This window comes from Orcinus orca, chromosome 7 (genome assembly GCF_937001465.1).
Source record: "Orcinus orca chromosome 7, mOrcOrc1.1, whole genome shotgun sequence".
NCBI classification, from domain to species: domain Eukaryota; kingdom Metazoa; phylum Chordata; class Mammalia; order Artiodactyla; family Delphinidae; genus Orcinus; species Orcinus orca.
The window spans coordinates 48,085,197-48,099,675 of record NC_064565.1 but is presented as its reverse complement, the minus strand read 5'-3'; the positions used below and the strand labels follow the sequence as shown (position 1 = coordinate 48,099,675).

General features: G+C 45.1%; 1 protein-coding gene across 17 annotated transcripts in view; it reads right to left on the bottom strand.

The window, feature by feature from the left end:
- Positions 1–2,666: 2,666 nt before the first annotated feature.
- The window catches only part of PKP4 (plakophilin 4), a 961,933-nt gene continuing 950,120 nt past the window's right edge, over positions 2,667–14,479 (bottom strand). For 13 of the 17 annotated variants that reach the window (XM_049712690.1, XM_049712689.1, XM_049712685.1 and 10 more), the window contains 6 exons: positions 12,568–12,763; positions 10,210–10,294; positions 9,969–10,086; positions 7,288–7,416; positions 5,469–5,542; positions 2,667–3,671 (listed from right to left, as the gene is read on the bottom strand). In XM_049712690.1, coding sequence (XP_049568647.1) covers positions 3,423–3,671; positions 5,469–5,542; positions 7,288–7,416; positions 9,969–10,086; positions 10,210–10,294; positions 12,568–12,763 — 851 coding nt within the window. In that variant the 3' untranslated portion in view covers positions 2,667–3,422. The remainder of the gene's footprint in view (positions 3,672–5,468; positions 5,543–7,287; positions 7,417–9,968; positions 10,087–10,209; positions 10,295–12,567; positions 12,764–14,479) is intronic. The other 4 variants (XM_049712696.1, XM_049712697.1, XM_049712698.1 and 1 more) reach the window with 3 other exon arrangements.

Here is a 14,479-nt window from a genome sequence, read left to right as displayed (position 1 = left end):
TCATTATGTCACCTTTAGCAAGTTACTCTCCAAGTTAGCTTCAGGATCCATAAAATGGGCTATCAGTACAGGTTTCATACATTTGCTGTGAGGGTTAAATGATGTCTGTGATACTAGTAGCACATCGTTAGTGCTAGATAAAGTGAACTAGTGGTATTTCACTGCAAGAATCAGCAATCACGTTGGACAACCAAACACTGGCCAGGGATTGATGACTGGAAGTGTTATGTGAGGTCATCATTTCTTTTTTTTTAAAAAAATACTTACTTACTTACTTATTTATTTATTTTCAGCTGAGTTTGGTCTTTGTTGCTGCGCGCGGGCTTTCTCTAGTTGCGGAGAGAGGGGCTGCTCTTCGTTGCAGTGCGTGGGCTTCTCATTGTGGTGGCTTCTCTTGTTGCGGAGCACGGGCTCTAGGCACGCAGGCTTCAGGAGTTGTGGTGTGAGGGCTCAGTAGTTGTGGTTTGTGGGCTTAGCTGCTCCACGGCATGTGGGATCTTCCCAGACCTGGGATCGAACCCATGTCCCCTGCATGGGCAGGTGGATTCTTAACCACTGCACCACCAGGGAAGTCTGAAGTCATCACTTCTGACACCCATGGAACACCCTTGGGCTTTCATAACTTTTTAAAAAGTATGCATGGGCAAAAGATATATACTCTGGCCAAGAAGAAAAACCTCACTTCTGACATTCTAAATTTAAGATCTCAATTTTAATACTCCAAATCTTTATCACTCTCTTCCAGGCAAACTTCACACCCCAAACTCCAACCACTAAACTTTCAGGTCACAGGGCAGGAAGGTGGTGAGGGGAGGGAATGGCATGTAGCCCAAGTGGCCTCTCACCTTGACCGCACATTGCCATCAGCCAGGGAGCTTCTCAAGGACACTGATGCCTGGACCCCACCTCCTGGGGTTTCCATGGGTCAGGGTGGGACCCTCCTAGCTATGAAAGCTTCCCAGGTGGTTCTGATGTGCGGTCAGGGTGCAACCTGGTCTAGCTGACCAACATCGGCTCAGTTCAGCCTTGACTCTCCAGGACTGGGTGGAAGTATGCCGATCCTGGCTGAGTGGAAGCGCAGCCCTCTTCACGAGAGCTGAATTCTGCATTCTACTGGGTCACATTTCCGGGCAGCAGCAGAAAGTCAACTTTGTTTTAGTAGAGTTTCATGCCTATGCCTTGGAGTGGGAGTGGGCTCAGCTCTTCCATCCATCATGCAGTTTGTGTCTTTCAGGCTCCGTCTGCAGGTTCTTTTCTCTGATTATAAGGGAGGAGCCTGAGAGGGCATCCGATTTTCTGCCCAGTCGTCACCCACAGGCTTCTTTCTGGTCCCATTACAAGGTCTGGCTGGAGGCCCAAGTGAGTTCTTTGCAATCTAAATTTGGGTCAGTTTTTGAAATGCTCTGTCAGATGGGGAACCTGGGTCCACTAAGTTACCCCAAAGGCTAATGAGGTCCCTAAAAGCAACAGTCACTGTCAATTAGCTCAGCCCGGCTGCAGATTCCCTTGTATTCCTGACTCCCTGGGGGAGGGCCTTTAACCCAGATGCACAAAAATCAATCAGGTTCAGGGAAGTCAGTGATTCAAAACTCAAACGGATACCAGACATCTCCAAAGTCCTGATGCCAGTTCCTTGGGGGAAGTCTGGCAGCCTTTGCCGTCTAAAGAGGGCTGTTCCCAGGGCACGTGAGGCGGAGGCAGCTGGGCAGTCTGTGGGAACTGGCTCAAGTGTCATTTCAGAGAGCCTGCATGTCAGGAAGGCTCCCCACTGGCAGCCTTCGGGAATCTTCCTGCTTATACTTGGAGCCTAATTCATTTCACTTGGAGCCTAATCTTGGGTCGCAGTCCACTCAGCAAGGGAAAGCACTTTTCCCTTGGGACTCTTTCTGTGTACTCACAAATATAAGCACACACGTTTTCGTCTAGGGTTTGTGTCACATATGCAGGATATACTGAGCTGAGTCAACACCTCTGGGTTTGACTTGCCATATGGGTTGTTTCCCATGTAAGATGCAGGGTGGAAACCCCAGACTTGGGAAGGCCTCAGACTTTGGGCCTCCCGGGGCTGATGCCCTTCTTGTCTCCAAGGATGGAGAAAAGCTCAGAAGTGATGCAGTTTGGCATTAAGACCCCTGCCTGCCATGCAGGTTGGGGCCTCCCCACCCTGTCTCTAAGCCAGGAATTATTCTGTCTCATGGAATCACTCAGCAAAATAATTTAGAATTTGTTTTGGTCTATTATGTTGGTGCCAACCAATAAATGCCCGACCACTGTTCTTATGTAGTTATGGAGTTCTTAAAATGATGCCCAAAGGAGTCTGTCAATTTAGTTAGGGCCAGGCTGCCAGATGTAATTTCTCTTCGTTGAAAAGTGGTGTTAAATATACAGCAGTCTGGAAAAAAACCATGATAAAACGGTAATGGGCATTAGATTCAAAACAGAACCCAAGAAATAAAAACACTAAGATAGGTAAAGAGGAGGAAAGTTCACAGCTTCATTCTTTGGTATAGTCCATCTCACAAAGTGTATTAACTGTACAGAACTAGGAAAAGTCCAAAATAGTTCGATATATTTAAGCCGTTTCCTACATGATGCAATGAGATTCGCATTTATCAATCTGCTTTTCCGTGTCATACACAGAAAAAAAAAAAAGAACAGGGAACAAATTTCCAAGGATGAAATTTCCACATTTATTTTTCTTTCATGTGCATAGAAAATGGCAGTGAAGTGTCCTATGAAAGAGGCAAGGGAATGGGCATGGCGCTGCTATACCAGACTGGACTTTGTGCTTCAAAGGTACACTATTCATTTTGAAAACAAAGGATGTTGTAGTTTGTTTTTAACTGCTAACGATTCCTTGGGTTTCCCGTTTGTTTTTTAAGCTGTCAGTTTCTTCAAATCTCTTTTCAAATGACACACTGCGTTACAAATGATGGCACTCAACCAATGTGGCATTTCCATATTTACACCAACAAAAGAAATTTACAAGACACAATAGCATACAATCTTGACATTTAGTAATAGCAATAAAACATGAAGGGCATCCATTTTATTTTTTTTTCTGTACAAACTATCAGAACATAACTTATTCACATTAAAAAAATCATCTTTAATTTGATTTGACCTACACATCCCCCATCTCATTTCACCCATTTCACAAACCTCTCATCACATCGCCCACACCTTCACCAGACTATAGAATCTACAGGTAATTAGATCTAATGCCTAAGTAGAGCTTAGAAAGTCCTCCCTCCCAAAGGTTGCCTCACTTCCCTGATAATTCCTCAAAAAAGAAAAAAAAATTCTCTTCACTCATTCCTTCCATGTCACTTTCACATTTCATCAGCAAATCAGCAAGACGGACTTCTCATCTCAATCCAAACAAGGTTAGAAAGAAAGAGTTCCTCTCCCAAGCATTGATGCTACACCCACGAGTCTGGGGACCCTGGGTACTGTTCTGATCTGTAAGAAGGTCGTTTAGTGGAATAAAAGTCTACATAATTTGTGGTCGATTTCAGTCCATACTGTGTTGAATAATCAGTAGAAGCTGGAAAGTGAACTCGGTCATCAAAATAAGGATCTTCATAGCTATGAGGAGACTGCAAATACAATCTGTATGCATCAAAGTTCTTTCTGTTGGAGTCATCTTGACTATAATACAGCTGTTGATGCTGTTGACAAAATGAAAAAGCAAATAAATCAAGGCAATTTTTGGAAGTACATGTTTAGGGAAAATTAACGTGGGCTTCCTGCTTCATATTTTTAAAGCAATTTTCAGTGTTTGTGAATTTATGGTTGAAAGTCGTTTCTGGTGCATACTGTATGTTCACTAGTGGACCGTAGGGATTTTACACTATGTTTACAGGCAGGCCGGCAGTTTGCTCAAGTCCCTTCCTATGGCCTCTAGAAGTCAGCGCCTTGGGAGAACCCAAGACACCTCCCTCCTTACTAGAGGCCGAGTTCCGTGCTCTGCTGTGGAGGAGCCTGTGACCTGGGCGTGCCCAATGAAAGGATAGACTTGATTTTTGCTTTGACACAGGGAAACCATTAGCACATTAGTTAAAGGTTGGATTTTTGGGCTTTGGATTGTTGTGTAATTGCACAACCATCTTTTAAAACATTTACCTCAGAGATGAAGATTGAGTCCATCCCTCAGTTTTAAAAGAAACATGTAAAGATGTTTATATATAAAAAAAAGAAGTATGTAGTTTGGTGAAGTCACACTTTGGAAACCCTGCTGGCTGTGCTTTTAAAGGAATAAGGCAGTCTCTGGGCAGGAGAGTAGCAAAATTAGAAGAGATACGTGAGCATATGCAATTCTAAAGGAAAAGACTTCCCCAAGCTGGGGCTAATAATAACTCCATCTGTAAGGAAGCAAGGTGAAACACAGGTGGGCATCATCCACCCCTGCCCTCATTTTCTTTTGTGTTGTCTTATCTCTGACCTCACATTAATTTCTTCAAATATGTTTGGAGAAAAACTGTAATGGTTCTAATGTCTGTCTTTCCCCCGATCATGCCCAAATCCCCCTCTTAGTAAGATGTAACATATTTATCACATAGGTATCAACACCATGCTCTGGAACTAAACGCATTCTAATATTATAAGGATTTCAGAGCTAAACTTGTTTTTTAATTAGAGTTACGATTCTGAGGCTATTTCTCCTGGCTAAAGAAGATTATGAGTAACTTGAAAGGTTCTTCTTCTTCCATCTACAGAGAAAAGATGATGTGAAGGGAGGTCTAAGAGCATCCTTTTCTGCAGAGCAGGATACAGGCTTGTTTGGGAAACCCCCAGTTGCTCATGTGTTAATGGAAGGTAAGAGGAGAGATCAGATGGCCCAGGGGGACATGGCATCAGGAAGGACCAAAATGAACTTCAAGGCCCCTCACGAATGCAGAGATTGAACGTTACAATCACTAGTCCCTATTGTGATGGAGAGTGGAATTCACCCCTGCAGGGCTGGGTCCACTCTGACCTCTGAGCCTAAGAGAGATCTGGCTGTGGACTCAGGTGTTTTCAAACCACAGAGGCTTGGATGTGAGGGAGTCATGAAGATGGAGAAAGAGGTGTATGTACAAAAAAGAACAATGAGAAGAGAGAATGAAGTGTGCTTACCAACCTTTCCGCACCCACAGGATGGAAGAGATTTTAGAGATTAACAGGAAAAAAAAAAAAAATAAGAGTGGGGAAAAGAAACTGTTGGGCAAAGAATAGGAGTTAAAGACTTCTCAGCTGGTTGCCATCAGTGGCATGGTGGTACCAATTCGGATATGCAAGGACATAAGGCTATTGTGGAAGTGATTTGCTTAAACCACGGATGAGCTTCCGAGGAGCAGAGATTCCCCCGGGAAAGCTCCTCGGCCCCTGCAGGGTGGGCCCAGCTCAGGTAAGTCAACCGGCGCGGACCCCTTACTGTGTTGATCCCTGCTAATCGGCCTTCTGTAAAAATGATATTGCAAATTCACCTGTAGCCGTCTATTTTGTTCTCTTGCTGGTGAGGAATAGGAACTGATGTAAATTGGTGAAGGTTTGCTGGAGCCTGTAAGAAAATATTTTACGAAATTAAAACTAGTGCTCATTACTCTGTCCCATTAGGTTGTGTGGACTCCCTGCTCTAGGGCTGGTGGCGTCCCCGACAGGCCCTGCCTTCCCCGGTGCCAGCACAGCCCCGGACCAGTCAGCAGCCTGGGTGCCCTGGATCAAGCCTGCTTGCTGCTTACCCAGGGTTCTTAGGGGCTAATGAATATGGCAAAGAGAGGCTGTGTGTTTCACCAAAAAGCAATGCCAATGCATAGCTCATCCAAAAAGAGTTCCTTCTCAACCTCTGGTTGAGCTCTCCTTCTCAACCTCTGGTTGAGCTCTTCCCACCTGTGAAGATTTCCCTGGCTGGCTCTGAAGAGCAGACTTGCTCCCTGAGCCAAGGAACACGGCTTTTCCAGGGCTCTGAGCTAGAGAACTGGGTCAGATGAGGGGGTAGGGAAACACAGTGGAACAAGCTCCATGCCCTCAGAACAGCGTTGATTCAAAATCCCAGGTCCTGGAAGGAGCAGGCACAGGTGTGTTCTAACAGGCCAGCCACCTGGGGGCACATCCTTGTGTCCACCATATTTAAGTATGTTTCAAAACAAAAAGAACCTGGTAATCAGATAGCTGTCTTCATGAGTCCACAGTAGACTCCCAATGATGTCATTGGTTACCCTTCAAGTACTGTTAAGGCTAGCAAAGAATTTTATTTTTTTTTTAATGAGGAAAATGAAACATATTTGAGGCAAATTAGTTTATTGAAGCAAGCAAAGAAGATACAGAAGGGCGTGCATGCTAAGGAGGCGATCTTTAAAATAAAGCAGGCTGCCGCAAACCTGAAGCAACGATGCACTTCAGTTGGTATGTGCATTTCCTCTGCAAAGAGCTTGGTGTTTGAAATGTAGCATCTGCAATTTTCTGAGCTATTAATTGCCATAGTAACAGTAGTTGATTAGTAAACAGTCCTGTGAAATCACAACCTTAAAGACAACAGCACAACTGAGACTGCTCCCCCAGCAGTTGTTAAATTGCCACCAGTTTTTATTTCTTTCTTTTTAAGAAACAGTTTTTTTTGGTTGTTGTTGAGAAAGGAGGGTTTCCCCCCCTTTTTTGGTAGCTCACACTGCTTCATTTGAAACCTGTAGAGTACTAATTTGCAACATAGTTGAGAATGGAGACAATAGGAAACCTTGGTAACCCTTCAGGTTGGCCTTCTTTAAGTAAATTATATGCAGGGCTTTCTGAATAGGACATAAAAATATTAATACTGGGCAACATCATTTTTGTTATTCTTAAAAAATAATCACTCTGAGGAGAATCCCGTTATATATTTTGTTATTCATTCAAACTCTTCTCCACAAAAATGTAAACGGAATTAATCTCCATCCGCAGGTTTGAATTTATGAGTCAGTCCAGGAGATGTGGGCCTGCCAAGTGTCACAGAGCTCAGGGTTCTGGAACACACAGGGGAGTGGGGAGGGGGGCAGGACAAAGGGCCTGCGCTGCAGGGGAGTCGGAAATGCTTTCTCGGTTGGATACAGTGCTCATTTTATGTGCGGTCACCAGACCACTACCCTCACTTGTTTTTACTTAAAACAAGTGGAAAAGGCCCTGAAGCAGGAGATGCAGAGACTGGACCATGGTTTGCTGCTGGGGGACCATCTCATTGCAGGCAGAGGTTACCTCCCAGGCCACCGGCCAAGTGCCTGGGGACACGCGGCTTTTCGAGATACTCTATCACACACCCGACTGGCGTCTTACCAGGGTACAGGCCTCTATGTGTGGCATCCCCTTGGCTACCGTAATACTGCATAGGTGGCTGGGTCCTATCGTATTCAGAGCGAGGGTCTCTGATTCCTAACAGTGCTGGTGAGGAAGAGGTACTGCCGACTGAAGGGAGAGGCAAGAGGAGGAGGGAGAGAGAGAGAAGAAAGAGAAATCAGGCTGTCAGTGTCTCTAGAAAGTCCCCTCTGGAAAAACAAAGGTCAGTAATTAGAAGTGCACATGGCTGGCACTAAAGTCAGCTCTTAGAGGTGCTGTGAGTCGTAGGGCAGCCAGCCCTGGGTCTCTGGAGGTGACCTGCAGGCCGGCCACTGTGAGGATCAGCACTGTCAACCCCCAAGCTTGCTAGAGAGCCACAGCACGTGGTTGCAGGGACCATGCGGCTCCCCCACTGACACGGTGGGTCTCAACCACCTGCTCGGGCCTTCGAAACCGAGTGATGGTAACTTCCCAGTCATGCAAGAGTTCCATTTGCTGCTTTATGATCTCAGTTCACTTACTCGTAACACACCCATCTATTATCCGTTATGTATAGCTCTTCAGTAAGTAGATGTTTTACGGCATGTTTTGATTTCTGATGATTTCAGAAATATCTGCATCTCTAAATGTGTCTGAATAAGAGTGCCCAGCCCATAAAATTTATAATTCTTTTTATGGTGATCAGCTGTCAGGGAAATTTATAAACTCCGTAAGCCCTGCTCATCAAGCTCATGGTGCTGAGAAGCCCAGGCCTCACCAAGGCCCAGCTTTTTTATCCCAGCTGGAGCCAAACATTTCATAATAACGTGTCTACCCATGGGTGTCCTGCTGGGACATTTTTGCACAGAAGGAAAACATCTTCTTTTTCTCATTAAAAAAAACATCTTGCTTGCAATGAAGTATCTTGTAATTAAGAGTGGTCACTTATTCACTGGATCCACTTCAAAGCGGCAGGCCCCAGGCCCTGCTACCAGTGGTTTTGTGTGCACGGATGCTTTCGGAGGAAGACTGACATCAAAATATTTTCCCTAGAAAGTCACTTCACTGACACACAGTGAGCATGCATGGGCAGTGTCTATGTGCTTCTCATCCTGCCTACTTTCTACAAGGTAGGAGGACAGAGGCCATCGCCACCCACCTCCCATAATTACATCAGCAAGATATGAGATGTGCCCGTAAGCAGATGCCGTGCTAGTGCTGAGGGGTGGATGATCAGTCCTCAGAATAAATGGAGAAACAAGTGTGAATCAGATCCTACCTTCAAATGGAATCCAGAGAGGGACCTAGGAACTTGGACGGGGCCTGTCAGCACTGTCCAGTGCGTATATTTAAGAGGTCCTCAAAACGAGTTCATTGCTTAGTGACCATGTCCTGATTTGTCTGAAATTGTTCTTTTGCCTGTACACATGCCTTTCGTTAAACAGCAAACTCTCTTGCTTCTCCGGGCACCCCTCTTCCTGAGTCTCTAAAGAATCCTGAGCATTTTTATAAAGCAAGACAGCCTCAGGCTACACCTGGGAACCCAGCAAGATGTACCAAAAACCAAGCAGAGGTCTCTTTCAAGAAAACAACTCATAATTTAAAAACTAAGACATAAATATACACCATATGCAGTAGGCAGAGATAATTTTTAAAAATTCCTGGTACAAGCGGAGACGTCCAATTATGTGACAAGAACCACCAGTCATATATTAGTCTTTTTGGTCACATTTGTCCACATGAGAAATAAGACTGCCAGCAGGAGCACAGTTGAATCCAACAGGTAATATTTATATGTCAGAATGGGAGATTTAAAGCCGAATAGAAAAAGATATTTATTACTTTTCCTGTTTCATTTAGTTAAGAATTAAATTTACAGGACTGAATCGACTTGGTAGTAATATTCTGTTCTTACATGCAAAAAAAAACCCCCCAAAAAACAACCCCCCCCCGACAAAACCCAGTCTGAGCCTCAATACATTCTTTCTACCAAATTAAACACCACCAATAGGTAGGTAGTGTGGTTGTCAAGATTCCCAACTTACAAATCACAGGGAATTCCTGTAAAGCCACCCGCAGGGCCTGCTCCCATTAGCCATGGATGCTGGGGGTCTGGAAGGCAGCCAGGGGATGAAGCTTTAACTGCTGAGGAGTAAGGCGCAGGTGGAGATCACGGCTCTCCCAGGCTATGGGTCTAAAGCCCGCGTCTAAGGGATTCTTTCTAAGAGTTTTCACCAAGAAAACGAAAAAAATCACTTTGAAGAGATTTCAGATTTAGGGCCTGCAGGCAGGCAAGGGCAGCCATTTTCAGGCACAACCTAGTGGTTCTCAAAGTGTGTTCGTCCACTCTCCTGTATCCGCATCACTGGGCCAGCTTATTAAGTGCAGGTTCCCAGGCCCCTTTGCAAACCTAGTGAAGCAGAATCTTAGGGGGAACAGATGCTATTGAGGACCCCGGGATACTTTTATGCGCCATAGTTGGTGTAAACTTACATAAACTTTTAAAGCAGAAGGAGGAGAGTGGGTCTGCTGTATACAATACCATGTAATTCCCAAAGGAGGCTTTCAGCCTGAAGAGCAAACTCTCCTTTCCTCAGTGTTTGGAGGTGACAGGCTTAATCAGCGTACGTTCGATCTCTGAATGGGAAACAATGTTCTGTCACACAAATGCTCTCACCAAGAAGAGGAGTTTACCCACTGACCTGACTGAATGACAGGTGACATCTGTTGGTTGGTGGTAGACAACGAAGGATGTGATTTGAATCGGTCTCGCTCTAATGTTGACACAGGTGTAATAAAATGGTTCTGATTCCACCCATCCTGTGGAGTTAAAAGAGGAAAAGAAACCTCTCAAAGTGGATAATGACATTTCATTACAATAAATGATTACGAGCGTGTGCTCTCATGAATGCTAATTATGCCAGAGCTATTCTTGTAAGTTACCTTTTTATAGATGCTCCGGAGGTCCCGATATTGCCATAATGTATTCAAGACCTGGGCTGCTGCCTTCACCACTTTCAGAGATGATCTAGGGAGAGAGTGGGGATGTTAATGAACATGGGCGGCTCCACTTGAAGAGACTCTGGCAGCAAAGCAATGGCCAAGAGGCCATCACTCCAAGGACCAGGGGGCAAGGAGGCTGCTGCTAGAAACCACCACCAAGGAATCAGGTGTACCTGGGAGTCAGTCAAGTTCAGGGCTGGCCAGAGGTGGCAAGGACCAAAGAGAGGCTCACAGGCACTTGGCTCTGTGGTCAGAAGCTGTGGTCGGGATGAGCCCACGACTTCTGACCATGATCACACATCTCAAGTGTCTGAGGACCCTCCCAAGTTAACTTAAGTTACCCCCCACCCCCATTATTAGGCCTTCATATAAAACATGTTCACTGCCTTCTTGTCATTTGTGCCTCTTTGTAAACAGATGTGTCTGTGTGCTCTAGTGTTTGACTTGGAAAATAAGGTCAGGTATTACCTCCCCTCTCCCTGAGGCCTTCCCGACCAGTGTGTCTGAAATTGTGACAACCCCTCCTCGCCCTGGCAAGCCCAATCACTGTCCCCGATTTTATTATCTGCCTTTCACTCAGCACCATCCACAGGCGCTGCTCATTCCACTGGTACCTTGTCTGTTCCACCCATGGAATGTAAGCTACCTGCGGGCAGGTGTGAACTGCTCACTGCTGTAGCACGTGGCAGGTGGGCAAGAGATAGAAGCTTGGTGAGCGAATCAAAAGGAAAATAAGTGTACGTTCAGAAGACAGCTTGATTTGATCCAGGTTTTCTGAATCTCTTGTATTGGAAAAAAAAAATTAGACTTTTTTTTCAATATACAAAGATTTTGGCACTGGTTCAGCATTTCTCCAGCCTGTTTTTAATGCCTTTCACGAATAAAGCCTATCTCACAAAATTTTGGGAGCACTAAATGTGATTTCGGTTACTCTTACAGGAGAGGGGAAGGGAGCTGGAGGGGGAGTTAGTGGGACAGGGCCTTAGCTTTATCTGTAATGTTTCGTTTCCTTTGAAATAAAAATGAGTGTGTTTGCACTTATTACTAATGAGATAAAAAAAGATACCTAACAGAAAAGGACTGAAAGGAAATATGAATAATGTTGGTAGCTGTGGTTTCTGCGGGGTGAGAATATGATTTGCTACATTATTCTTCAAAAGTATACACAGGGGCTTCCCTGGTGGCGCAGTGGTTGAGAGTCCGCCTGCCGATGCAGGGGACACGGGTTCGTGCCCCGGTCCGGGAAGATCCCACATGCCACGGAGTGGCTGGGCCCGTGAGCCATGGCCGCTGAGCCTGCGCGTCCGGAGCCTGTGCTCCACAACGGGAGAGGCCATAACAGTGAGAGGCCCGCGTACCGCAAAAAAAAAAAAAAAAAAAAAAAAGTACACATAGTGTGAGTTCTAGTACTGACACTCAGCCAATTAATAAATGTTTACTACTATGGGCCAGTCTTTGTTCTAGATACCGAGGATGCAGCAGTGAATGAAAAGACAAGGCACCCGCTCCGGGGGGGCTGTCAGATGCCAGAGGGGTCGTAAATAACCCCGGGGAAGCCACTGCCGTGTGCAGGAGGAGAGTGGGGGGACGGGTGGGCCATTTTACAACTGATCGGGAGGCTACTGTCCTGTTGTATGGGACAAGCAGCCCTACACTTCCAGCTTCCTTGAAGGATTCTCTGATCTGATACTAAGGCAAATTCACAGTCACTGCTATAGCTCCGTGACAAGAAACCTTCCATTTTTGCCACCAATTCTCTAATCCCTACTTCTGCTGCTTCATCACTTGGGTGTCACCCACAAGAGAGGTATGATCCAAGCCCAGGGCACATCCTGAGGCCACACAACAGGCTCTGGCTCTGCTGCACGTGGTGATTTTAGGTGAAATATTATTTAGGTGAAATAATCCCAGAACTGAGGATTTAAGAAGATGTTCTTGCAGAACAGGCCCTGGAGCCTGGAGCAGAGCCAAAGGTCCAAGGGAGATGGGGCCCCAGGTTTTCCTCCTCATGAAACGTCTGATTCTTCCAGGAGTCAAAACGGCCAAATGTGGCTTTAGGGACAGGAATGACGGTAGGGGTGAGGGATGCTCTAAGAAAATAAAGAGCAGAAAAGGGGCCACATGACCACAGATACCTCTCCCAGCAAAAGACAGGTTTTAACTGCTGGAAACCACTTAGCTTATTGGCACGTGAGAAGTGCACAGATAAATCCTTCCCAATAAGCAGTGTATCCTCGACCAAGGCCCTTGTCACAGGAATGAGGGCCTGGCGCTGGCATCTCCTTGCAGCAGACTTGCCTGTCTCCTCTGCCCTTGGTTATGTTCACCAGCTTTTCTATGCCCCCCGAGTCAGCCAGGGCCTTGGCATTCTCCATGTTCTTGCTGGTGACCTCGTGCAGGGCGCAGCAGATGGCTGCCACGGTCTCATCCGACAGCACGCTGGGGCTGGTACCACCCGGAAGCCTGTTGACCAGGTCTCGCATGGCGTATTTACCTGCCCGAGGCAAAAGAGAGCTCATTCCACTTTTGGAAGGGACCTGGTTTTTGTTATTGTTGTCATTGAAAGGTTGTGACTGTGCAGTCTCTTGAAAACAAAACCTCAAAAGAGACAATAACCGGAAAGAAAAAATCCACGGTAAAGAAGAAATAACAAACATTTTAACTGTATGGGGCAGGTTAACATCTATGGCCATGCTGCTCGAAGAAATGATTGGTTTATAAAACCTTACTGCAAATTGCTGAAAGAAAATGTAAATCAGGGTATAAAACTGGGTGTAACAAACAAGTTGCTTTAGTTCCACTATTTTCATTAACAGCAAGAATAAAGGATTATGACAGTAAATTTTACTCTCCATTCAGTTCCTATGCATCATATAGGAAATACAACTTCCTCTTAAAGCCTTTAAAAACTTTTCTTTGAAGAAATTTTAAGCTGGACCAAGTAAGGCTGCCAAACAATTCATGAAATCTTTCTAGATCTCAACATGTGAACTGGGTACAGTTACACTTTTTTTTTCCAAAACTTTTGAATTTTATCTTATTTTTTTATACAGCAGGTTCTTATTAGTTATCTATTTTATACATATTGGTATATATATATATATCTATATATATCTATATGTCAATCCCAATCTCCCAAGTCATCCCACATTTTTATCAAGTTGAGGGTTTATATCAGTTGGTCTGACATCAGTAACAACATGCTCGTTTCTTTTAAAGAAGACAGAAGTATAATTCTGGTATGAAGATTAAGGGCATGTTACGTCCCAGAAGTAGTGCAATAATAAAGTTCCCGACAGGACCAGGCTGGGGTGTCCCTTTGCTACTGAGGCATTTCCGTACAGATCCTCAATTCCCCTTACTCTTCTCCAAAAAGAGATTATCTCAAGCTTTTTCCATTTCAGTTACTGACTGACAAACTGGAATAACTGTACTGCAGACAAAAGAAATTAACTAAAACTCAAGTAAATATTTTCTTAGCTTTTCTTCCTATGCTAATAACTGAGTGGATGCTAAATGGGGTTTTTATTGAAGACCTATTTATACACAATGGCAAGCAGAAGAAGACAGGGCCTGAGTACACGCCGCATAATTTACAGCACGTCAAAGTGAAGACGCGGGCATAACTCACAGAGAACGTTGTTAGGAAGAGTGGAAAAGCAGTGATGACACTGTAAGCCAGAAGATAAATGTGGTTTTTAAGAACAGATGATAAGTTAGCACTGGTGATTCTGAATACTCACGAATGACCAAAAGGTCCACGACATGTAATTCGTCACTTTGCTACGGCACAATTTTAAACTGCACTCTGGAGGCTTGGGAGAAGGCCAGTCACTCGGTCTGTGAGTGACCCTAGTGGTCCCTTCAGAGCCTGCAGCCCAGACAGCTGGCTTGGTCAGACTCAGTTGAGTATGCAGCAACTTTTGTGAACTGACAAAACTTTGTTTCCTCGTAAAAAACGGCTCTGGAGAGAAAGTCCATGGCTAGCGCTGGTGACGGATGTGAGGAGAGAGTGAAGAGGTCAGAGAAGGGCATGCTTCTTAGCAACAGAAGTGCTGGGTAAATCAGAGTCCAATACTGATTATGGGAGGGGCTCAGACCACACAGGAAGGCAGGGATCTTCATGGGGAAACAAGAAAAAGTGACTCCTGAGACAGCTCAAGAGTACTCCAGCTGGGTAAAATAATGCTCATCAGCGGAGAGAGAAAAC